The sequence below is a fragment of the Syngnathus scovelli genome, chromosome 18 (genome assembly GCF_024217435.2).
Source record: "Syngnathus scovelli strain Florida chromosome 18, RoL_Ssco_1.2, whole genome shotgun sequence".
Classification (NCBI taxonomy): domain Eukaryota; kingdom Metazoa; phylum Chordata; class Actinopteri; order Syngnathiformes; family Syngnathidae; genus Syngnathus; species Syngnathus scovelli.
Genome location: NC_090864.1, coordinates 11,787,948 through 11,812,872, shown reverse-complemented (window position 1 = coordinate 11,812,872; position 24,925 = coordinate 11,787,948). Strand labels below are relative to the sequence as shown.

General features: G+C 49.5%; 2 protein-coding genes and 1 long non-coding RNA gene across 5 annotated transcripts; 1 reads left to right on the top strand and 2 right to left on the bottom strand.

Moving 5' to 3' along the window:
- The first annotated feature begins 918 nt into the window (after positions 1-918).
- Positions 919-18,055, top strand: flt1 (fms related receptor tyrosine kinase 1). Of its 2 annotated transcripts, none has more exons than XM_049749695.2 (28): positions 919-1,236; positions 2,515-2,617; positions 2,860-3,068; positions 4,478-4,602; positions 6,197-6,362; positions 6,448-6,584; positions 6,647-6,818; positions 6,896-7,013; positions 7,086-7,255; positions 7,332-7,479; positions 11,655-11,778; positions 11,880-11,988; positions 12,876-13,172; positions 14,149-14,295; positions 14,378-14,613; positions 14,717-14,852; positions 15,230-15,337; positions 15,426-15,539; positions 15,653-15,732; positions 16,196-16,268; positions 16,350-16,441; positions 16,506-16,628; positions 16,768-16,879; positions 16,971-17,070; positions 17,149-17,245; positions 17,324-17,406; positions 17,495-17,570; positions 17,639-18,055. In XM_049749695.2, the coding sequence occupies exons 1-28, from the start codon at positions 1,182-1,184 to the stop codon at positions 17,804-17,806; spliced, it is 3,678 nt and encodes a 1,225-aa protein (XP_049605652.1). In that variant the 5' UTR covers positions 919-1,181; the 3' UTR covers positions 17,807-18,055. The 2 variants fall into 2 exon arrangements, with proteins under 2 accessions (XP_049605652.1, XP_049605654.1); XM_049749697.2 differs by having other exon boundaries at positions 920-1,236; positions 15,233-15,337.
- Positions 7,477-11,961, bottom strand: LOC125986196 (uncharacterized). The gene is made up of 4 exons (XR_007487558.2): positions 11,846-11,961; positions 11,599-11,733; positions 11,366-11,442; positions 7,477-10,434 (listed from the first exon to the last, which is right to left on the bottom strand). It is a non-coding gene; the product is annotated as an uncharacterized lncRNA (long non-coding RNA).
- pan3 (poly(A) specific ribonuclease subunit PAN3) lies at positions 18,013-24,593 on the bottom strand. 2 transcript variants are annotated; one of them, XM_049749703.2, is made up of 19 exons: positions 24,385-24,593; positions 23,869-24,206; positions 22,926-23,047; positions 22,748-22,820; positions 22,607-22,677; positions 22,332-22,476; positions 22,035-22,258; positions 21,829-21,933; positions 21,699-21,756; positions 21,459-21,620; positions 21,280-21,396; positions 21,098-21,199; positions 20,305-20,470; positions 20,137-20,224; positions 19,933-20,072; positions 19,732-19,861; positions 19,590-19,654; positions 19,371-19,509; positions 18,013-19,283 (listed from the first exon to the last, which is right to left on the bottom strand). In XM_049749703.2, exons 1-19 carry the CDS (start codon positions 24,402-24,404, stop codon positions 19,143-19,145), a joined length of 2,406 nt encoding a protein of 801 aa, XP_049605660.1. In that variant the 5' UTR covers positions 24,405-24,593; the 3' UTR covers positions 18,013-19,142. The 2 variants fall into 2 exon arrangements, with proteins under 2 accessions (XP_049605660.1, XP_049605661.1); XM_049749704.2 differs by lacking the exon at positions 23,869-24,206 and having other exon boundaries at positions 24,385-24,592.
- Positions 24,594-24,925: the final 332 nt, after the last annotated feature.

Sequence of the window (24,925 nt, the reverse complement as noted above, 5' to 3'; positions counted from 1 at the left end):
GTCTCCCGGGTTTCAAACGGATTTAATGCTGGCTTATGTTAACAAACTACGCCATTTTGTTTGTTTTGAAACGGCTTCCTGGTCAGCTATAATTCGCTTGCTTATTTTTAACAATTTATTTAGCATCGAAAGTGACAAACTATCAATCAACCGATGCCAACCACAACTATAGAGGGAGTGTGTCCTCTGCAGGAATAATGTTGTACTGCACCCATCCTACTTAGTTCTATTTGGAGGATCCATCCGCAGTTTGTGATGTGTATATTAGTACATTTGTGTGTTTATGATATTTATTACACAAATAGAGGATGACCAACAGTTTTGCCTCCGTGTGCAATGAGCGCTTGTGGAATTTATGGATTATAACACAAGACTGTCTTCAGACGCTACACTATCGCCGTCTCGTGGTTTGTATGAGAAATGCTGCCAGTCATAACGTCGTGGGAATCTAAAGCAAATTTACGAGCCGCTTTTTTGTGTGCGCGCGTGTGTGTGTGTGTGTGTGTGTGTGTGTGTGTGTGTGTCTGGTACGATATTCTATTTTTGGGAATTTCAAATTGAAAACCAAACTACTATTAGTCTTACGCAAATGAGAAGAACAAGCGGTTTTTCAATTGGGCTCTTTCTAAACTAAATTGAAATAACGATGAGATATTCCATTTTGATATCTGTTTCCTGGCGTGATATCCAAACATTTTAGTTAGGTTTCTGGGAGCGTTACACAAGTGTGTACGTATTGGACGTTTGCAGTGTTCCCATTTGTGATCTGAGGGGAAAAAAAGGTGCGTACGTGCAAGTCACCTCGTGGATTCTAACCGAGGGAGGCAAATGTGTACATGCAGCTTGTTATTGAGAGCCAGTCGGTGTGATTTATTCCCTAGTTTGGAGCACTCGAAGGAAGCTGGGAGTCGAGTTGAGGGCCGGTCGGGTGGATCCGAGACCGGGTGGCTATTACGCGCTTGGCTTGGGTGTGTCAGGCAGGACGCGCTTGCGCGCGCGTCACGGAAGGCCGCCATCCGGTGGCCCCCACTGTGGGAACGCTATAAAGGCCCAACGGCGGCAACGCGTCGCGCAGGAGTCCCTCAAGTCACTTGTCTTCCTTGTGCGTCATCTTCCTCCTCATCCAAAAGGACTTAAACGCACGGCCCGTGTCTTTCATTATCGGTGGTTGGACGAACACGATGAACTTTCTGCTCACCTTTCTGCTTTGTGGATTGTACGCGCTCTTTGCCAAAGGTGAGTCAGTCGCCAGTCAGTCAGTCAGTCAGTCAGTCGGACGGTCGGACAGTCAGTCAGTCAGTCGGACAGTCAGTCAGTCAGTCGGACAGTCGGACAGTCAGTCAGTCAGTCGGACAGACAGCCAGCCAGCCATCACTGGATCCCTCGTGCATACTTGCGCTCACTTTCGACTACTTTTACGCGAATTCGATGAGAAGCGCTTCGGTTGTTGTGTCTTCAAATGTGTGTTGATAGGTCATTTCAATTGGATCAAAGTACTAATTTCCCTCCCTCAGGGCAATACCCTACTTATAACTTTTATTTTTGGGATACTTTACACACATGCGACAAAGTGATGAATTAAAAAACTCATGTGTTTGCAACATTATTCCATTTGAGTGGCTTGATGTGGTGCTATTTCCATCCTACTGTTAATGCTTATTTTATTCATTTGACATTTTGATAGAAATATGTAACTCATCAGCAATTTGGAGTAATCATGATATTTTAAAATGTATTATTTGGGGGGTTTGGTTTGTATTTTTTGGACAATTTCCTTCATAAGAGCTACTCAACTTTTTAATTTTAATGTTTTTATTTTTAACTATATTAACCTTTTGGAATGTTTTAGGTTTTATCTTGCTTTCTAATATTATTAAAAATTCAAATAGTTTGGTTTTCTCTTGCAGACTTTTCATGTTTTTATTCAGACTTAAAGTAGGTTGAAATAGGTATTAGGATTTTATTGTTGAATACATTATTTTGTCTTTAATATGATGTTTACTTGAAACGCCTGACAGTTGGGGTTAAAAAAAAAAAATAGACACGTTTATTTGAATTCATTTTGTTAAATAAAACATCCCAGTACAAATCCTTGCCATTTTTTACATTTTAAAATAATCTAAACGGACTTTTTTAGGCAGTCATCATTTCGGGGGAGGTTTCTTAAATATAGCTTTCATTACTAAATATATCATGTAAAAAATCTCTACTGGTATAAACATCTGGGGGTTCCCCTTTAAGAATGTTTTTTTTTTTTTTTTTTTAATCTTCCATTTTGAATAGACTTGGCATCAGGCAAACTACGTATGTGTGAGAGCGTGTGTCAAAGAGTAGGAAGTGTTCTCGGAAGTATGAGTAAGGCAACTTACTGTGAATGAGGCATCCGCAGGGAGCCGTTAGGCCGACAATGAACGCGGCTCGGGCGCTCTCATCCATCTCACCCAACCAACCTATGGGCAATGTCTATGGTTGCTCCCGAATCCACCTGCCTCAAAGTGCCCTTATGTCTCGCAGGTGCAGACGAGGAGGCAGACGGCAAATACAGCGTGCCCGTGCTGGAAGGGACGCACAGACAGCTAGTTCTGGAGATCAACCAGACCCTGGAGCTCAGATGCAGGTCACTCCAGCTAAATGCTAACAAACAATGCTAACAACCTTGTCATAAACGATTTGCGCAACGGGGCAACAGATATTTATTATCCTCACTCGTATCTATTCTTTATCTTCCGCAAAGAGGCTCCACATGTATGTGTACTAGGCCTGTATTGCGCTGCCCACTGGTGGCCAAGGAGCAGCACAATGTCAATTGAAGCCAAATCAAATTGCTCCGCCTAGGTTTCATTTGTTCTTGTCATCTAGAGGTCGCTGGGAGCTGTCGTGGTCCTTCCCGCCTGACCTGCCCCACGACCAGATGCGCGTGGAGGAATTCCGCTGCGGCAGGTCACAGCGGCTGCACTGCAGTCGCGTGACGCTACTGGGTGGCTCCCAGCCACGCCACACGGGCTCCTTCCTGTGCCGCTACCGACACCGAGCGCAGCAGCAGGCGTCCGTTTACGTGTACGTGACAGGTAAGAAGACACTTGCGTCTTGTCTCGTTGGGGCACTTTGAAGGCTTGCTACGACAGCCGGGGGCCAAGCTAGGGACAAAGCTAGGGCTGCTCATTGTTGCAGCAACTTTGTCACTATATTTAGCTACTTTCAAACGTACACTATGGAAATTTAAAGGACTGTCGGTACAGAAAGGAAGGAACACATTGAATCACTGCGGAAACATACGTATCACGATCTTAAACTGTGTGACATGCAAACTACAAGTGGCTGACAACCACTCCAGGGTGTACTCCGCTTTTCTCTGTCCTACTTTTTAAAAGTCTGGACCTTTTTCAAGAGGAAGTGCTAAAAACAGTCACGCCGACGATCTCTATACACTTCAGGCACCGTTTCAGCACCTTGCGCTGCTCTCCATGTATTTCTATTCCCAGATATTTGTATATAAATAAAAGTCTTTTTGGGAGTGGAATGGGCCAGCTGTTGAAAGGCTCAAGACTGGGCAGAGTTTCCCATGCAGGGCATCGGCCTTATCTGCCCCGCTCCAGCATCCTGTGCTTGAAGGGAGGAGGCCAGGGGTTGGGAGGGAGGTGGGTGGGTGGGGGGGGACACTAACTCTTGGACAAAGTATGTGAACATGTTTGTGTGTGCGTGTGTGAGGTTAAGATGAAGGCCGCCGCCGCCAAAGCAAAGAGGAGGCACAATGTCTGCAATGGTCGACCCCTCCCTCGACCCCGCAGAGCATCTCTGCCCTCACCAAGGTGACGCAGGGGGAGGAGCGGGGTGGCGTCCATTGCTCAGGCCTCCTCGTCCATTACGGCCCAAATCAAAGCAGCGGCAGAAGGAAGCCCAGCTCAGTGGGTCGGTCCTTGGGGTACTTTTGTTTTGGGGGGCGTTCAGAGATTAGCTTTCCTTGAATAACAGCCCCGAACACACAAACAATGCGCTGCAATGATTGCCTACCAACAATCTGGGTGTTTATTGTGGCCGGCTGGCGGCCATTCGTGTGGGGGTCGGGTCGGGTCGGGGGGGTGGGGGCAGGTTCGGTGGCTTCAGTGACAACAGAGCACTGCAGACTACACAATAGTGGACACAGCCACCGACAGAGTACAAATAAACAGTTTAATCTAATGTTAGAAATGCCCCCGCTACCTTCATGGAAAGCATCATCGACATGCTAACAATTAGCATCAATAAATAGCACATTTAGGTGTATGTCTAAATGTTACTTTTTGACTTAGAACATTCTTACCTATTCCTATATTTTTTTTTCAACGGACACCATTACAAAACGGTAAATAGCGCTGATTGAATGGAACAGAAAGTAGCCCTGGCACGGAGGGAGCCCTGCGGAACACCTTTACTGAATGCACAGATAGATAAATGTGCATGCCATTTGAGTCCCTGATCGCTAGTGTTTGGCTTTCAGATAGTCGGCAACCATTTGTGGAGCATTCAGAGATGAGCCCCGACGTTTTGTACATGAAGGAGAAGCAGCCGCTGGTCATCCCCTGCAGGGTCACCCACCCCAACATCACCAGCGCGCTGGTCAAGGTAGGCTTCCAAGAGATTTTGTGACCATCCATGCCAACTAAACCAAAAAATCAGTTTGACTTAACAACTGGAAATTGTCTCAAGAAGCCATGGCTGAAAAGTCTGCCATGTTGCTAAAGAAGTCAAGCAGGCTAAAAAAATGTCCCAAATGATGGCCACGTTTTGTATTTCTTAACAAGCTTTTTCCGATCTTTTTTTGTTTTGTTTTGAAGCCGGCTGGAGACAGGACGTTAGGTCCAGAGTGCCTCGTTGGCCCCCAGCCAGCATCACTTCCCACAGCGTCACTCATAGTCGCACTCCTGGCCGCCAACTTTTTGGCCATGATGCTTAAAACAGCTGGCAAGAGGAAGCCCAAGTAGCTGCGCTCGGCCCCCCGAAGCTCGCGCCATTGTCTCAGAACGGCCTCTTATTACGGCTGCCTGCTGGCTGGCTGGTTGGCTGGCTGGCTGGCTGGCCGGCTGGCTGGCTGGCCGGCCGGCCGGCGTGCCAATTGTCCAATGACTAAATCGGGGCAAATTTGTCAAACAAGCAGAATGCAGCCAAAGCTTGGCTTTAGGATAAATGAGTCACGAGAAAAAATGACCAGAATGACATGGATTGCATGAGTAAATAGCCGCTTGCTTCACTCCATTCTTAAAAGAATTGCTCATTTTTCTGTGAATAAGTCACGATTAGCAAAGCGACATTCAAGTCATAATGAAAACAAAGAGGAAGCGTCATGGGAATCGTTGCAAGAATAGCTTCCTCCTACACCACGCCATTTCAAAGGTTTTCGCGTGACGGGAAATGGTAACATTTTGAAAAATGATTCTATATTTTTTCAAAAAAGCCATACGTGTGGTACATTTTGTTCAGTACAAAATGTATTTGTCCTGCTCTCAAATTCTTGTAAGCACAAAGGGAACCAATGTAAAAATAGCTCTCATCCTTCCCTTCATCCACTGACTGTCACAGGCCTCTGGAGTGTTTTCTTCCTGGAATGCCTTTTTTCCTTTTGGCTAGCTCCATCCAACAATACCCTTGAGCCCCCCCACCCCTACTAGCCTTGCACTGTGAAAGTGACACGCCCCCCAATCCAATCCAATCCAATCACGTTTGCCAGATCCTGACTCCTCGGACCTCTCTTAGCCACCTTGCGGTTAGGTAAGAGGGGGCGAAGAAAAAAATGAGAAAAGGGTCACCTCGCTCCTACCTGCTCCCCTGAGACAGGGTGGGAGGCTTTTTCTCCGTGACGGGTAAACATTTCCTCACGGCGACCTCCAAGAACACAAGAAGAGTTACGCAAGGATTTCGGCCACAGAAGCCAGAGCCCGCCAGGACTCATCAGCATCTGGACGGCTCTCAGGATTTAGAGCGGGACCGGAAATTGGAGTCCAAAAATACCGCAGGTCATTTTGTGTCCACTTCCATAATGTATTTGAAGGGCTGGGAAACAAGTGTTCCGCTCACATGAATTGATATTTTGAAGAGAATCATTTCCGGAAAACGAAAACTCCTTCTCCCGCAGTTTCCCGATCGCCGTGAATCGGCACTTGGGCCAATTGGAAAGCGGAAGGGAATCCTTTCTGGAAATTGAAATGTGCTTCTCCCGCAGTTCCCCAACCGCAGCTTGAGTCCTGACCAAAGGAACATCGTGTGGAACAGCAAGCGGGGCTTCACCATCCGCTCTCCCACTTTCTACTACATCGGCCTCTTCTTCTGCCAGACCCTGGTGGACGGCGTGACGCACAAGTCGCGCATCTACATTGTCCACAGACCAGGTCTGCCTGCCGGGACGAGGCCACAACCAAGGCTTTGCTTTGATTGGGAAAACTCACCTATCTGCATCTTCCCGTGTGCTCTTAGTGAGCAACATCTTGGACGTGTACCTCAACAGTACTGGTCCTGTGCAGGCCTTGAAGGGAGAGAGGCTGGTGCTCAACTGCACCGCCACCGGGGAGCTGAACACCAGGGTGAACATCTCGTGGGACTACCCTGGAAAGGTAGGCAAAAAGAGCAAATTCCGGGACAATCTGAGAAAACAAGCTCATTTGTCCGTCTGCAGACGAGCAGCAGCGGCTCCACGTCCAAGCGTCTGCTGAAACACAGGACCCACATGTTGTTCTACAACATCCTGACCATCCCCAAACTGCGGCGCACCGACCGCGGCCTCTACACGTGTCGCGTCAGCAGCGGAAACAAAACCAAGCAGCAGAAAGTCACCGTTACCGTTTACGGTAAGGCCGTCGCTGAAAGGTGACAAAGGCGCCTGCCTCCTGCCAGGGCTTGGACATTGCTTGTTTGCTCCGGCCAGATCGCCCCTTCATCCGATTGAAGCCCAGACGAGGCTCGGTAATAGAGGCCCGAGCGGGTCAGAAGTCCTACCGAATTTCACCCAAGCTGCGAGCCTTCCCGGCGCCCCAAGTGATCTGGTAAGATGACGCGCGCACGCAAAAAAGCACGCTTGTTCAGTTCAAACACGTGAAAGTCCCGCGGCGCCGCAGGTTGAAAGACGGCACGGTGGCGGCCGAGCGGTGCTCCCGCTACCTCCTGGACGGCCACTCCCTGGTCATCCGCGACGTGGCCGAGGAAGATGCGGGCAAATATACCGTGCGCGTCCGCAACCAGGAGCACGGGCTCTACCAGAACCTCACGCTAATCCTCGTGGTCAACGGTAAGAGCGCGACGGGAAGCCTAGCTTTGTTTCCATGTCTCGCTTTGTATTACATGTGCCAATTTGCGTGTCCCAGCGAGTCCTCAGATCGGCGAGAAAGCCGTGTCGTCGCGGGACTCGGGCGCCGTACCCCGGGGGAGCCGACAGTCCGTGCACTGCACGTCCCACGCCGTCCCGGCGCCGCACCTCCACTGGCTCTGGCACCCGTGTCCGCCCAAAGGCCTGTGAGTACGCACGCAAGCACGCACGCACGCACGCACCTGACGCGAGCTAGCTTGGCGTTACGACCGACGCAAACGCTGAATGAGGCCTTTAGGAAGTCGTTTTGAATCCAGCAGGCTTTTTGTTTTGTCCCCTGCTGACTTTTTGATTTGGGTCAAATTGACTTTGCTCGTTTTAAGGCAAATTTGAGGTGAACTTTTGAATTACAATTATTATTATTTGTTTGTTTGTTTGTTTGTTTTTGCCGTGACTTTTAGGACCACTTTTTAATCATACATTGATTTTCTGATTTGGAGGGTTCTGGTTTTTTATCTTTTATTGGCATTGTCACTTTTAAGGTGATTGTTTTTAATTAGTGACCACCAAGTTGAAAAATAAATGTCCTTGTGACGTCTTAGAACGCAGATTACTGCTGATATTATTTTTTTTAATGGTTAGTTGCATCCACATCCACATCCAATGCTGAAATGTCACAGTAAAAAAAAAAAAAAAAAGTGACCCGTCCCCTCTGCTGTTATTGTTGTGCGTTAAATGGTGTGTGTGTGTGTGTGTGTGCATTGTGTGATTGAGTAAACAAGCCATGTTTTGTCTATTTCAGCATGTGTCCAGACACTGTTTCCTTCTTGTAAGGAGAACAGATGCCTTTGAGGCGCTTTCATGTGTGTCTGAATGTGTCAGAACGTCCGTGTGCGCTTTGTGTGTATGCGTGTGTCTCATTGTGTCACTTTTTCTCTTTCTTTCTGTCTTTGCGTTCTTTTTTTGTTTTTTAATCCCTTAATGCAAAGTGTGGTGTGCATGGTCCATTCAAACACACACACACACACACACACACAGAACATGAGAGACTTGAAAGGAGAGAGGAAAACACACACAAACACACACAAACACACACACACACACACACGGAGAGAGACTTGAATAGAGGGCAGTTCCGTGCTCTCAGGCCCGATTTGTTGCCTTCCAAATCAAACGTGGATGATTTAATGGCTTTCCTGCGCAGGGCTTAGGGTGAGAGGCCTGTTTATTATTGTGATTGCACAGCACATCCTCCGATGCTTTTTCTTCTATCGGAGCCAGCCAGCCAGCCAGCCAGCCAGCCAGCTAGCCAGCCAGCCGGCCACACGCACGCACGCACGCACGCAAGACGCACACTTGGCAAGAAGAGACGGAACGGTTCTCGGGGGTCAAAGACGTATTGTGTAGCTCGCGAGCGCCAGCCGCGGAGGTTAAGTGTTACCTGAGAGCAGGGACGCCGGTGACATCATCCACATACTCGAACTTTGACCCCCATAACCAAGGCCGCCCCCTCCCTTTCCACCACCGTCATGAGCAACTCGCAGCCTCCGATGACGATTTCCCAAATTGTTTCTCACTTGTATGGCAGGCAGTTGTTTTTCATACTATGCTACAATTGCTAACTAGTGATCCCACCATTGCTAAATAGTCATGTCACACTTGGCAGGCCACTGTTGCTAAATAGTGATCCCACCCTTGCAGGTCATCTCACACTTTGCAGGTCACTGTTGCTAAATAGTGATGGGACACTTGCAGGTCACTGTTGCTTAATAGTGATGGGACACTTGCAGGTCACTGTTGCTTAATAGTGATGGGAAACTTGCAGGTCACCGTTTCTAAATGTGTGGTTTGTGCTTATCTTGTGCTTGTGCTTGTCTTGTCTTGTGCTGCGTGCCGGATCCTCACTGGGCCTCACTTGTTCTTCGCAGCCCGGCTGCACCGCAAGCTTGACGCCGAGCCGGAGGAGGCCCGGCGGGCGCGACGGGCCGGGCCGGGTTCGCCGGGCCCAGGAGCTCTTCTCTTTCGGGTCCCCGCGCATAGCGGGGTCCGCCGGCGGGCGCTGGTCCGGCCATGGGAATGGCAGCTCTTCTTATCAGGCCCGGGCAGGAGGCGCGCTGGGCTTCCTGTGCGAAAATCAGAGCGCTTTTCCTCTCGTTGTTTGGCTTCCTCTCCCGACGCGAGACGCTTCCCAGCAGCGTGATTGTCCCCTTCGTCTTCAAACGTGGCACAGGGCTGCTTCCGAAAGACTTGATCTATTCTTGAGACGCCCCCCCCTCCCCTCCCCTCCCCTTCCCACCCTCACACACGTCTTCCCATCACCAGAACTCTGCTGCTGCTGCTGCTGCTGCCGCTGCTGCCGCCGCCCCCATCGCCAGTGCACACGCACACACATACGCTAGTTACAAAACGTTAAGTATATTAAGCTTTAAGGTGGGAGTTCAGGATGACCCTAAAAGCTAAACTTACATTTCTCCCAGTACATATAACAAGGCTTCAAGTTGCGTACTGCATTCCAAGGTGCCTTGAAGCGTCTTCCTGAAACTTACGCCGAAAGCTAAATATTCCAAACTTTTTGTGAATAGCGTACTCGTTTGGATCCCGCATCCTCGGTGGAAGAAGCCTTGTTGAGCTGGAGTGGACTTGCAACACTGCTGAGCAGTGGAGCCCCAGCACGCAAGAGTCATACGTATACGTACTTACAAGCAAACATAGTAGACACCTGCTGCTTCACTTATTTATTTCTTCCATGCTATGCAACCAGCCACATCTATCGAAGCTGCTTTGCTTGTTTTTTTGTGTCCGAGAGTGGTACTATCATGGGTGCGTGCCCCCCGCCCCCCCATTCCCCCGCCCGCCCGAGCCCTGACATGACACCCTGCCCTGCCCTGCCCTGCCCTGCCCTGCCCTGGCCCGCCCACACACACACATCCACAAAAGCTGTGAGTTTTTACGGTTTGTTGTTTGTTTGTTTGTTTTTCCTCCAGAAAGAAATCGAAAAAGAGAAGAGGGAGTGGACACAAGGTTTCATAGTTGAAAAAAAGCCGGACGCCTACCATGTAGGAAGTCTGCCGAGAGAGTTATGTCGCGGTTAGAACAGCCCCAATTGTCTGTGTGTCGGAAACAGCGATGAGCCACTTGCATGAAGGATGAACAGGGCCACTCTGATTTTTGAGGAGGAAAAAAAAAAAAATATATATATATATGTGTATGCATATACATATGTACTTTATATGTACTAATAATGTATAATGTGTATATTTATATATACATGTATAGAGATTTTTTTTACTCGTAATAGTGAAGTTTTTTGTTTTGTTTTCATGCTTTATCTTTGCTCCCACCCATGTGGTCCTAATTATCCTTCATACACTTGACATGCAAGCGTGTGTGCGTGTGTGTACGGATGGGTGCGTGCAAGTTTGCAAATGCGCCCCTTGTATAAAGATGTTCTATGAGTAATATATGAAGCTAATATTTAATAATTTTATACAACTAACTTACATATGAGCAAAAATATTTGTATGACTCTGTCAAAACATATTTGTTTTTAAATTGTTTGTAACAGTTGATGTTGTTTTGCATTAAACTTCACTTATATATGTGCATTGTTCTTTTAAATGTCTGTGTGGTTATTTTGGGCTGTAGACAGGAACAGTTAGGTGTAGTTAGTGAATACGTACGTGCGCGCGCACGCACGCACACACCCACACCCACACACACATACACTGAGTGACTGTGGAGTGATTGTTGTGTGTCTTGTCTACTTGTCTTTGTGTGACTAACAAATCTTTATCGCAAAATCTTACACTTTTATTTCCATTTGGAGTGAGTACCACAGACGCGCTCGTGTCTGTGTGTGTGCGTGTGCGTGCGTGCGTGCGTGCGTGCGTGCGTGGGAGGCGCACTGGGTGGGACGCACACATTGTACAACCCAAGAGGAAGAGCAATCAGGGAAAAGAAAGTAACACCTCATGGACAAAATAGCTAACATTTGATCTATTCAATGTGTACACAAAGTTTACTTCCATAAAAGTCAGCAACAAGCTAAAACTTAGCAACACAAGTAGATATTTGTACCTTTGCACAACTGACCTCAAATCGAAGTTTTGCGGTCCAAAAATAGCAGGAGGCCATTCCGAGGCGTCCAAAACAGGAAGTCCCGTCGCCTCCTACCGGAATCCAGAGACACTAATGCTTACAAATTGTTCCTCGGTGTGCGTCCAACGCGTAGCGAGCAGCGGTGAAGGAATCCATATTAGGAATCCGATCTATATTTAGAGCGGAAGGTGTTTGATGCCGATTTGTGACTAAGACCAAAAACATACCTTGTACGTATGCATGTATGTACAGCTGCTGAGTGTCCTCCTCTTCCTCACTGAAGGTGCGCAGCTCCGACATCCTCCTCCGTGTGGATCCCCGTGAGCGAGGGGCTCCCCGCCACGTCCACACACAACCGCATCCTGAGTGTGAGCCACAGACAGGAAGTGCTTCAGGGGAAGACCAAGGTGGAACATGACACGCCAGCGTGATAACATACATATGTTAATGTCATCCGATTAGAAATGGACTCACGTGTGCGTGCGTGCGTGCGTGCGTGCGTGCTTAGACGGTGGGTGTTGCGACCGTGGCCCGGGCTCTGGTGTCAGGTGTGTTCCGTTGCGTGGCCTCCAACTCTGTGGGACTGGACCACCTGGACATCCCCTTCTATGTCACAGGTGAGCACACCGACAAATAAGGACAAATTGGAAAATCGCAAGCAAGCCGGTCACTTGTTGCTAGGCAGAATCTCGCGGAAAGTCACATTTCGAAAAGCATCTCCGTTAAGTTAAACTGTGTATTCACTATAAATTTGGGTTAGGTTCATTGTGTTGCTCTTTAGCGCGTGCGAGTATAATTGAGCTTGTGTATGTATGCGAGAACGAAACAGGAACCCGTGGGCCCTTATCATTCCACTAACCCCGTCCGCCTCCTCGTCCCGCACGGCGCATTTCCTCGGACTGGCAGCTCGGCTTTATTTCGGGAGGCCTCGGGGTGTTCGGGAAAGATAAACACAATCCGCCGTCAGGAAGCTCTCGAGCCGTTTCCACGGGAAGTTTCAGAGGGCTAAAGTAAATAGAAAGACTTTTTCTCGCCGTCTTCACGCTGGCCACGGATATACATCAAAAGGTGCTCCAAAATGGCGGCCGGCTCGGTCACCGTGAATGGCAGGTGCTGTCTCCAATGGCGCCACTTGCAAACAAACCCTTCTCTCTCGTTGTAGCCAGAGCCCTTAAAAGAAAAAGAAAAAGGAGCAAGTTGATTCAAATGTAAACTTTGTGAAGATTGTGGCGGTAATTGTGGGAGTGACTAATCGATTGACTTTTCTATTGCCCGGATTAATGGCAGTAATGAATGATTTCAATCGTGTGCTCTTGACGCTGAAATGTATACTGTAGCATAGAGCTAATGTTAGCTACCAGGCTAGCCATTTTGGACTGGGAAGCTTAGTTAGTTTGAATTGAGCGATTCTTATCGTACCACTAGAGGGAGCCCTTGTACCATTTGTGGTAAGGTTAAAAAAAAAAAAAAAAAAAAAAGAAAATCACTCGATCTATCTCATCAGACGTTCCAGGAGGCTTCGCCTTGAGCCAGGGGGAAGACGCCAGGGAAGGCGGAGATCTGCGCCTCACCTGCAGCGCCAACAAGCACCTGTACAGCAGCCTGTCGTGGCGACGCTTGCATCCCGACCGGGGCGGGGGCACCGCCCTGAGCGGGCAACCGTCCACGGGAGAGTTCTCACGCTCTCTGCTGTTGTCGCTGAGCAACCTGAGCGCGCAAGACTCGGGCGCCTACATGTGCACCGCCCACCACCGCTTGACAGGGCAGGAGGCCCACTTGGTGGCGCAGGTGAGGGTCTCAGGTGAGTTCACGATTCCGTCGTTTAGGCATTGCCAGGCTTCCATCATCTGGTTAAGCTCGCAAGCAGAGTGTTGTAATTATCCCAGCATGAGGGCCTCCTTATTTCTGGACATCCTGATGTCTTTGTGCACGTACATATGTCGCAAACAAACAAACAGCCACTCTCTCTCTCTCTGTCTCTCACGGACTTTGGGAATCGGGTCCCCTCGGCTTCCTGAGGCCCCACCCTGCCTTTGCTCGGCACCTCTTTCACGTGGGAATGGGATCTGGTCTGGAGGAAGAGCACACAATGGCACTTCCCACAATGCCACATTTACAGGCCCCTGCGCTGGGCCGCGGGAACAATCAGCCAATCAGACACTGTCAGGCCCCCGCTCGCACAATCATCAATTGTTGTCCGAAGATGGGGGAAACAACAATCAGTCAGTCGCCTGGCTTAAGTGACTTTGCTTCATGTCTGCGGACGGCCGCTCGCTATAACAATCAACGCCTGACACGTCCACTTCCTCCGTCCAGACCCCCACTTGGGGAATCGACCCCCCACCCACACACACACACACACTCTGGGTGACCAGTGAGAAAAAAGAATTAGTCCACTTCCTTCACAAGTAAGAAAAAAACAGAAAAGTGGCTTTCGGGGTGAGTGAGGTTAAAATCTGATGAGTTAATAGCAATGTGTCATAGTGACCAAAATAGTTTGGTCGTAGGTGCATTCGTTGTTCTGATACAATCGCTCTTTTATGACTTGACAATCTACTAGACACAATTCAAGGTTTTATCAAGTACAGTACAGGAGCAGGAAAGGGAACTGCGATAGACATCACAGTTGGGTTGGCCGCCGCAAGATGTTAGCGGAATAGAATTGAAAAGTGATAGCATACGGGGATGTACGTATTTCTAGTGTTTCTGCAACAATCGCCTGCACCGCCCCCAAGCGTCGAGTGGGGTCTAACTGCGTCCTCTGTTTTTCTGCTCAGCCCTGGAGCCTCCAGAGCTGCTAAAGAATTTGACGGATCGTACGGTAAACGTTAGCAGCTCGGTGAGCCTCCGTTGCCGCGCCGAGGGCGTCCCGCCACCCGCTGTCACGTGGTACAAGAACCAACGCGCTCTGTCGGCAGGATCTGGTAAAAACCCAAAAATGGAATCGCTAGCTATCCGATGTAAAATGCAGTTCTTTCTCCTCACTCTCCTTTTCGTCGTTGTCAGGTATTGCGATGTCAGCTAAGGAGGGCTCGCTCCATATCGAGCGCATCACCGTGGAGGACCAGGGCTTGTATACATGCCAGGCCAGCAACCAGAAGGGCTCTGTGGAGAGCTCCGCCTACATATGGGTCAATGCGCCCGAAACGCCGTCCATGGAGATTCCTACTCTGACGTGCACGTGCGTGGTGGCCACCTTCCTGTGGCTTCTCCTGACGCTCCTGATCCGAAAACTACGACAGGTCAGGAAGACCGAACCGACCCGACCCCACCCCACCCCACCCCACCCCACCCCACCCCCTGTGCGATCCTAGCTTAACGATTCGGCGTCCCTGCTTTCTACAGCCCGACAATTCCCAGAGTAAAACCGAGTACCTGTCCATCATACTGGACTCTGGAGACGGCCCCGTCCGGGAGCAGTCCGAACGACTCCAGTATGATCCCAACCAGTGGGAGTTCCCTCGAGAGCGTCTCAAATTAGGTACCTTATTTCGTATTCCTCTCGTTTGTTTGCTTCCAGGAATGTAAGCAGAGGATGTATTAAGATGGCCTCGGCGATACTCCGACTTTCTCATAGCTCTTATCGACTGATCATTGGGAGGTTCCATTAATCAGTGTATTGTCTTTGGCTGGGTAATTAAAAGCCCAGTGTTTACTGACACTAATCAGCCACAAGGGTGGTGCTCAGTCCAATGTTCTCCTGATGGCCTTGGAAGTTGTGTCTTATCAGACGCTCACTTCCAGGATGGGCGAGAAGCGAGTATCATGTCGCACACCCAAGCGAGAATTTGGGTTATGACGAAGCTTTCAAGTCTTCACTTGGAATAATACTCCAATCAGTATCGTGTTCCTGTCAAGCAGGCAAGAATTTGGGCCGAGGAGCCTTTGGTAAAGTGGTGCAGGCATCTGCGTTTGGAATGGACAACGCTTCCAGCTGCACGACGGTTGCTGTTAAAATGCTCAAAGGTACGAAAGGTCTTCTGCGAGCTCTTCAATCCATTGGATTGGATTTTTCGCCCCATGTATGTACGTGTGTGCACGTTTCATCCGCTAGAGGGCGCCACAGTCAGCGAGCACAAAGCCCTGATGACCGAACTGAAAATCCTCAACTACATCGGACACCATGTCAACGTCGTGAACCTACTGGGAGCTTGCACCAAGCCGGGAGGTTTGTGGATGATCGTGATCACACGCGCAATTAGGGTTCCAGACTAAGTCTTAACTTTTATGATTTGGATCAGGGTGAGGAGAATTTTGATGTGGTGTGTGTTTGCATTACAGGGCCGCTGATGGTGATTGTGGAGTACTGTCGCCATGGAAACCTGTCCAGCTTCCTGAGAAGCAAACGAGAGATGTTTGGGGTGACTGTGCTGTTGAATTGTTCAAGATGCTATCGGGCTCTCTTGTCATTATGTTAAGCAATACCGAAAAGGTCGAATCATTCACACATACACACGCACACAAAAAGTCACTTCTGTAATCTTGTATTGCGGTTGAGATGAAGACCTTATCTGCCTCACCTTTACTTCCCTATAGCTCCTCTGAGCCTCTCGCAATTAACCCAACACGGCACGGCACGGCATGGCACGGCACCATATGTCAGCTTTCTCATGGCAACTTCCGCAACTTTTCATTTATAGGTTGAGTTAGGACCAAATTAATGAAATTTCAATGCTAGTTTTACTTTCAATGTAGTCATTCATTTGAATGCAATTTATTTCTCTTTTGATTCTAAATTCTTTGTGATGTCATTTCTTTTGGACCGAATTACAATATATACGTACGTACGTATATATGACTTGATTTCTATTTTTTATGCTCCAGGCGGCCAGAAGAAAATCTGGAAAGAAGAGTTGCAACATCCAGAGAGAAATGAATGATGACACAAACATTGGCGGTAATTGCTGCCAGCGGTTATTAGCAATAGTTTGTCACCGTCTATCATATTTGGGATATTCTTTTTTTCAATTTCCAACAGAAGACATATCAGACTCGCCGTTATTTCTGGAGGATCTCATCTCCTTCAGCTTCCAGGTGGCGCGAGGAATGGACTTCCTGGCGTCGCGCAAGGTCTGACCCCTTATCATCTTCAATGGGTGACGCGCGCAACATTTGGTTTTTTTTTCCACTTTAGTGCATTCATCGAGACCTGGCAGCCCGAAATGTTTTACTGTCTGACAACAACGTGGTAAAGATTTGCGACTTTGGCCTAGCGAGGGACATCTACAAAGACCCCGATTATGTGCGAAAGGGTGACGTGAGTACGCACGCATTCACACACACACACACACACACACACACACACACACACAAAAATTGCATACGACAAATGTCACCAGCTTTGTTTCAGTTCCAACATTTTGCTTTGCATTTTCTCTAACCTGATTGGCTGTTAGGCTCGCCTGCCTCTCAAGTGGATGTCTCCGGAGTCCATCTTCGACAAGGTCTTTACCACTCAGAGTGACGTGTGGGCCTTTGGTGTCCTGCTCTGGGAAATCTTCTCTTTGGGTAAGAGCTGACCCTAAAACACTCGGCAAAGTAGCAAGAGGAACTCGGTGTTAGGACGCAACGAGTGATGTCGTGGCAACACGTACCGTAGGGGCCTCACCGTATCCCGGCCTGCACGTCGACGAGGACTTCTGTCGCAGACTGAAGGCGGGAACCAGGATGAGGGCGCCGGAGTACAGCACGGCCGACATGTGAGGAGAAAGCGACGCCAAGTCGGCTTTGGCTTTCCGTCCCGACCGAGCTCACGTGGTGTTTTTGCCGGTGCCCAGTTACAGCACCATGCTGGCCTGCTGGGAGGCCGAGCCCAGCGAGAGACCTTCCTTTTCCCACCTGGCGGACACCCTCGGAGATCTGCTTCGCTCCACGGTCAAACTGGTCCATCAAACACAACCCGAGTCGTCGGAAGCCGTTAATATTGACGACAATGTTGATTTATATTGGCAGGACGAGAAGAATTGGATTCCTCTGGGATCTCGGGTGGAATTTTGGAAGAGCGGAGAAAAGCCCCTTGCTGTCACTAACTTAAGGTCGCCGCCACTGGCCATGATTTGACATGTATTGCTCAATAGAAGAACGGATCCAAATGTTGACCACGAATGTGCTTGTACTGTGCAGTTACATGCATGCTGTGGTGGCCAAACTGGACACATTTGAGGAGATGCCCTGCGAGGATCCGCGTCACAGATCTGAGGTGAGGAAACAAACACACACACACACACACACACAGACATACTTGAATAGACTTGACGTGTGCTTCAGGATTGCGACAGCGGCATGGTCCTACCTTCAGAGGAGCTGCAGCGTCTTTCCTGGAGCAAGGGCATCAAGGAAGCTGTCCGTCTCCATAGCAACGGGTCATCCAGGTGGGATTCGGACCTGGGGGGCTCCCCTCCTCCCGACTACAACCTATTTTACCCCTCCTTCTAGCTCCCCCCCCCCATTATTACACAGTTCGCCAAGTATAAAAGTCACAGTTCCTGTTTGTATTGGTACCTCAAAGGGAGGAAAGGCCCTTCTTACACTGACATTATATGCTGATATCTGGATGGATAGTTTTTAGGAATTCCTATTATGTCATGTGTGGTTTTCTTTCAACTGCCCTTACTTATTTTTTGCAATGTGACGATGCTGTCTTGCTTTCTGAATTCTTTATTAAAATACTGCTGTACACACAAATTTTGCAAAGTTTGAGACATTGGAACACGAGGGGGGGGAAAAAATGTTGGTTGTGGAGTGTGTGCGTGTGTGAGGAGCGGCTGGGGGGGGGGGGGGTTCTAAAGCACCACAGTCATCAGATGAGCTAACAGTTAGCACCCCCACCCACCAAGCAGGCAATGAAATCCTTTCCATGAAGTCCATTTTTCAGGGTCAACAGAGTTCAAGAGCAGTGTTTAGAATCGTGGAAAAACCATCGTTGGGGGGGCGCTGTGAACAATCCTGACCAATGATGGCAGATCACATTCAATCATCGGGTGGGGTGGGGTGGGGGGGTGGCAGGCGTGTGTTTGTGTGTGTGGGGGGGCACTACCTTATTTGTCATCCTGCGTGTCGTTCCCCTTCACTACTGCTGGCATTGGTCCACAGATTTTTAAAAAATTAGCCCTCCCGCTTTGGCGAAAACGCGCGCGCGCACACACGCACACACAAAAAAAGCGCTTCTAAAAAAGAAGAGTGGGTGACATTCCGTATAGAGGCAACTGCCCAGATGGGGGGGGGGGGCGCAAAAAACAAATTAACAGCGCCATGATAAATGCGTGAGACTCTCTGTACACCCTGTGGGCAATTCATTCACACATAAAAAAGTAACCCGGGGAAAAATTAAAATCTTAGTGCAGGCTCCTCTGAGGGGAAAAAAAAACGCCTAACTCACCAACCCCTCCCACACAAACAGCGGTAGAAAGAAACAATAAAAACATGTTCAAGAAGAACCTCAAACATTGGTTTGTTCCCCCAAAATCTAAAAAAAAAAAAAAAAAAATTCGCCGTCCCAAGCGTCCATCTCTTACACCGTTTTTCCAGCTTGCAGGTTTTTTTCTTTTTTTTTTTTTAGGAAAGACTAAAAAAAAAAAAAAAAATACACTTTAGAAGGGAAACAAAAGCCTTCTCGGTGGACAGTGTATGCGACTGAGGCCTTCCCGCCCAAAATGCTGATGTTGAAATGTCTCCACGAGCTCAGCCTTCCACCGGCTCGCTGGGAAGGTGGATGGCCCGCCGTAGTGCAATAGTAGTGCGCCCACCAGGCCAAGGCCAGTAGGGGACGACGCTACAGTGAGCCAGCGGAGGCCGCCTGCAGCTCCTGAAAGGTGCTGTCGAAGCAGCGCTTCAGGTCCGAGTAGGTCACCACCAGCACGCTCTTCTCGTCCCGCGACACCAGGCTGATCTTCTCCGGCCCACCAGCGTCCAGCTGGCCAATTCATCAAAAGGGAACATTTGGTGACTATGCGGTGCCATGGAGAGTGTCAGTTTGTTACGGAAAGCAAACGTCACCGACTTTGTTGAGACAGGAGACGATGTGGCTGAGGTCGATCCACGGCGTCCCGGCTTCCGTCACCTGGTGAAACAGGTGGTCCCGGAAAAGCTTGAGCAGGTAGCGGTCGCCCGTTTCCGACCACGTGGGGTCCTTCTGAAACCTGAAATTCACACGACGCGGCCGGCGCTTTGAAGCGTTGACGTGGCAACAGCGCAAATGCGGACAGAGCGGCGGACTCACTCGGGCCTCTCGTTGATGGTGCCCAGCTTGGCTAGCAGGCGGAAGAGGCGGCCATTTTGCACTTCCTAAAAAACAGGGGCAACGGTGTTTTGCCGCCCGCCGGCTCAAAGTGCCATTGTTGACTGTGCATACGGCACATCACCTTGGCCAGGTCCTCCTCGATCACGTCGTTCCTCATCTGCGAAGCGTCCAGCTGCGTGTAAAATCGAGCGCCGATCATCGGCATGATGTCGTTGACGCTCCGGAGACGAGACTGTTCAGTCAGCAGGTATCTGGAAGCGGAGAGAGAAGCAAATGTTAGACGGTGGGAACAATTCTTGGCTCAAATGCGGGCGGCTCTTACAGTATGAGGTTCTTGAGGTCTGACGAGTAGTTGATGGACACCAGCTCCATGGCCTTCTGCAGGTTCTCCCTCTGAATGCCGGCCAGCGAGTTGCAGGCCAGCGCCAGCACGACTTTGCCCAGCGACACCAGGTCGGCTTGCTGAAAGCACAAGAGACGCGTTTCAATCGACGATGACGAGCGGCTGGCTCGGCCGAGCGAGCACCTGGTATTGCGGCATCAGGGCCAGGTGGTTGCTCTGACTGCTGTCAAAGGTCAGGACGTCAAAGACGCCCACACAATTCACACGTAACCTGCACACGCAAAATTCGATAGCGGCGTCAAAAGTCACAAGATGATCTCATCTGGTTGTTTATGCTTCTCATGTGCAAACCTAGTCTTGCCCGTGATGAGGATCTTGCTGGGGTCCATAACGCGGCACGCCAGGCCCGCCGTGTGGATGGTGCGCAGGGCCGAACTGAGCTGGACAATGTAGGCCCAGATGAGCGACTCGGGCAACAGGCCGGCATGCTGCCGCGGAGGTGGAGGCTCGTGTTGTCCTACACACACACAAAAAAAAAAAACAAAAAAAAAACATCACGCACTTTATCAGGCAAAAACAGCTTGTGAGAAATGAGTGACGTGCAAACCGACTTCCTTTTTTTTTTTTATTGTAAGTTAGAGTGGGGCTTCTCAAAAATGACAATGGCCTGAAAACTAGCATGTTAGCCTCCAATAAAAGTCTGGATCAGTTTTGATTCCAGCAATTGATTTTTTGCAAATTGGCTCCAATAATTGAACATGACACAAAAACTAGTGTGGCGTGTTTTTGCGTGCTGCAGGCTCCACACTGCTCTGCTCTGCTCTGCTCTGTTCTCGTGGATGAGGTCAACAGCAGCACCTGCCTTCAGGATCACTTTCAGCCACAGGTTCCTCCTTAGGTCCACGTTTCGCTTGCACAGTGGCCAACAGTCAATAATAGACTTGATCCAAAATAGAACGCATGGCTGACTTGCCGTGCTAGCCGCTGGAGCAAATGATATCCAGCCCTTAATTGGATTGACGTGCCTAAGCGGGTGACCTCATTAACGCCTATTAGTGGGTCACCAAAACAAAGGGCAATTTTTTTTTTTTTTTTTGGAATACATATATAAAAGGGGACATTATTTGGAGGAGGAGCCGCTTACCCCACTTCCTCTTGGTAAAATACGAGTCAGCCGCCGGGTCGTTGAAGTGTCGGCTGAACATGGTTTCTGCGCCCGCGTGGAAGTCATAAGAGAAAACCAATGCTGTGCAATGGAGAAGCAAATAAGGGTTTAAGTCCATTTTAAAAGTAGAAAAAACTAATAAATGAAACATTCCAACTCACAGTGGTCTCCAAAGGCCTTTGTCGTGAAGACCTCCCTCAGGGTGACCGAGTTGGAGTGCTGAATCTTCTTCCACATGTCCACCAGCATCATACACTTGGTGTTGACGAGGCGGAAGCCTGAACAACCGTCAAATGGACTAGTCTACCGAATATTCCTTTGGCACGTGTGCTAAGCTTACCGTGTATCCTCCGCAGGCAGTAGGGCAGGTCGTCCTTGCTGTTGACCGCCTTGTAGCAGGACGTGATGTAGCTGAAGTTGCTGGTCTTCTGCATGCGGTTGGGTGGCGGGAGGGCCTCCAGGGGGAACAGGCTGTGGTAGCTGTCCACCTCAGACGGTACGTCTGCACAACACAGGGCACCGACGATGACTAGTTGTCATCACGCTAACAAGGTAGGATCCGGAAGTTTGGGATTTCCACCTGTGTTTTCCGAGTGGTCGATCTGCGCCATGGTTATCAGGTGCCTGTTTATTAATTCCTGCCGGGCGTTGGAAGACGTTAACGGCGGCGGCGGCGGCTCACGTCTGTGGGCCCGACGGCGGAGAAATACCTGTCGGAGTTCATCTGCCATGAAGAAGGACGGGGCGTTGGCTTTGGGCTGCATGTAGGCCACGTGGGGTGCGGTGGGGGGGTAGATATGGTAGGTAGGAAACACCTGCGGTGAAACCACAAACAACGAGCTTCCTATTTACTGATAAAGCAAAACTTTGTCATGACTTTCTGAATATTAGTCATTAGAAGAACGCCGCCACGTACCATCCCGGCCATGGGAGCAGGGGTATTGTCCGTGTAGAAGTATGTGGTCCCCCCGACGGTCTCCTTCTGGATGATGTGAGCGCTCGGGTCGGCCGCCGTGGTGGGTACCATGTAGTTGACCGGGTTGGGGTTGGGGGTGTGGCTGCGGCGGCGCGGGGCAGGCGAGGTATGCGGCGTGATTTTCGGCGAGTGAAGTGGAGATGAGCCCGCCGATAAAGACATGCCTGAAAGCAGATGGTCAAGCGTGTTTGGAGCGGGACGGAAAAGAAATGAGGCGGGAAAGAAAGGAGACGGCACCTGGAGCTAAAGCGGCAGCTGTGGAGCTGTTAAGAGCCGGGTGGGCAAAGACAGGCGAGGGGAAGGCCTGCACAGAAGACGGCGCCATGGTGGCCATTCGTGGAGCTCCCTTAGGGATGAACTCGCTTGCTGTCGGATTGGGCGCCTAAAAGAAAAATAGATTGTTACGCACACCTTAAAACCAAAGAAATCCTTAACCGTTCCGACGGGTCGGTGCGTCACCGACTGCAGGTTACCTCAAAAACGAGGGACACCCTGTTTTGTTTTTCCCTCACCTTTCTCCGTTGAGAAATGCCAAGAGCACCAAAATCGCTGAAGAGCGATGATGTTGGGGAGTTGACAGGGTCTACGTGGCGGGCGGGGGGAGAAAAAAGTTGAGGTCATTTCAATGGCAACTGGAGCAATGTTGGACTCACCGTGAGTGCTGTGGCTGAAATTCTTGGCACCGTCGTTGAGCAGACTGGGAGAGCTGCTGCTGGTGGTAATTCGCTAGCAAGAAATGGAGAGATTCAAAACACAAGAAAAGAAAGGAAGCTGCGCTATCAAAGATGGGAACAAGCATGTCAAGCATGACAACCACAAAGTTGCCGATACCTGCATCATGGAGTATTTGGACTCTGCGGGACTTCCAAATCCATTGACGCCAATGAAGCTGCTGCTGAAGTAGGAATTGGTGAGGTTGGCGTCGCTCAGACTCGCTCCCTCCATCCCTGGAACTGCAAAGGACAAAAAAGGACTTCTTGTAATATTGAGCAACGATGCTGTCAAGTAGAGGAAGACGTTTAGGACGATGGAACGGTCTCGACTATGTGGAACCAATCACAGGGCTCATTAGGAAAAAATGTAAACAGTTCCTCAGATGCAAGCGACGGCGATGCTAATCTCTACGCAGCGCCCGCCAGCATGGTTTCCTTATCAAGCCACTTGACATCTTACACACGAGTATTGTAACGTCAAAATAACTTGGCGCTATTTTGGGTTGATTTGTACAAAACAAATGAGCGCAAACACACAAACAAACAATACCTCGTGGAAGGCTACGTTAGCTACTATGGCTACCTTAGCATCACAGCTACAGTTAGCAAGCATGTAAACACGCGTACTCGCTCGGATTAAACAGCATACGAGATGATTGATTTGGATCTGGAATGAAAACCATAAAATATTCCAGGGTTTCAGATTGCCATGAAGCTACACTGGGCTAACTTTCAGCGCTTTCTGTCCATATCCACAGCTGTCATAGCATCAGGCCTCCTTGACCAGAGCGGCAACAGGCTATTCATGCTTCATTTACACAACAACAGTCACGTCAGTTGTGAAAAGCCACCCAGAGAGCTCCACAACACCAAGTAGACGATGCCGAATTGCACGTGACGGCTAAATGTGCAGGACGCAGTTTGGGGGGGACGAGACGAGACAAGGAGGAGGCCTCACTCAATCCCCGGGCTAGATTTTCAGTCAAGTCCGACCGTGCTCCTCTTAAAGTCAGGTGTGCACCCAAGTGAGGTCCCGGCTGTGAAGTAAAAGCGTTACTCACTGGCTAGCAACGACCCGTCCAGAGAAGTCCCCGCAGGCCCCATGGCTTCGCTCTTCTTGGGCAAGCCGGTTCCTCCTCCAGCGCCGGAGGCCGCGGAACCTCCGAGGGAATACCCCGTCGGAGTCCCGCCACCCCCGGGTAAAGACAACGGGACGGGGCTCAGGCTAGCCATGGACGGGTCCTCGTGCAGGAACTGGCACTCGTCTCCATAGAAGCACGTTTTGTCTTTCGCGTAGTAACGGCAAAACTTCACCTTGACATTGGGTATCCCAGCACCCCCGAGCGGAGCGGCTGAGGCTGGGAGTCCGCTGTTCATGGCACCGTCGCCGCCGCCGTTGCTGCCGGAAGACACTCAAACATAGAGAACCGCACGGAGCTAGCGAGCTAGCCCAGCTCAGCTCAGCTCGGCTCTGCTCTGCTCGGCTAGCCTGCAAACGAGTCTCCCCTTTTCCGCGGACTCAAATTCGCCTCCTCTGTGGCGTCGGGAGCACTTAAAAAATGCGCTGCGGTACTCACGTCATCACGCTGGGGTGCATGTTTGGCTTCCGGACTTTAGATCATTGCACGCGCGGAACAGCGATGCCAAGGGTCGCCATCCATGTAGACGCTTTTCAATGCTTTTTTTTTTTTTTTAAAGTGTCGCCTGTTGTTGTTTTTGCTCACTGCCAGGCTTGTCTGCACTGCTTGCTTGGGAGCCGCTTTGCATTGTGGGTAAGCGACTCTGTTTAAAACACAGCACACACTGATGCTGCTCTGCAAGTGTGTCAAATCTCTTATCCAATTAAAAAAAAAAAAATTACAACGCAAATGGATTTGGCCCACATCAGAGTTAGATGGTTTATGTTCAATTGTAGTTCAAGCTTTCTTTGTGCCAAATCCACCTGTGAGTGGAACATGACCTTAAACGTTCATTTTAAGAGTGCTTTGTAAATATTTCTGCATGAACACCTAAAAATCTATGCACCACCCCAAATAAATGTTTATAAACAACTAATCAAATGCAAATGTACTTAAACGTTAAATACAACTGAACTGATTTAAGAAAGACGTCACAGGA

Coding starts and splice junctions, on each gene's coding strand:
- pan3 (XM_049749703.2), bottom strand. CDS start 24,404: ATGCACCCCAGCGTGATGAC. Junction 21,934..22,034: donor CTGCTCCCATGGCCGGGATG/GTACGTGGCGGC, acceptor GTTTCACCGCAG/GTGTTTCCTACCTACCATAT. Junction 19,862..19,932: donor GACCTCAAGAACCTCATACT/GTAAGAGCCGCC, acceptor CTCCGCTTCCAG/ATACCTGCTGACTGAACAGT.
- flt1 (XM_049749695.2), top strand. CDS start 1,182: ATGAACTTTCTGCTCACCTTTCTGCTTTGTGGATTGTACGCGCTCTTT. Junction 14,853..15,229: donor TCGAGAGCGTCTCAAATTAG/GTACCTTATTTC, acceptor GTTCCTGTCAAG/CAGGCAAGAATTTGGGCCGA. Junction 16,629..16,767: donor ATTATGTGCGAAAGGGTGAC/GTGAGTACGCAC, acceptor ATTGGCTGTTAG/GCTCGCCTGCCTCTCAAGTG.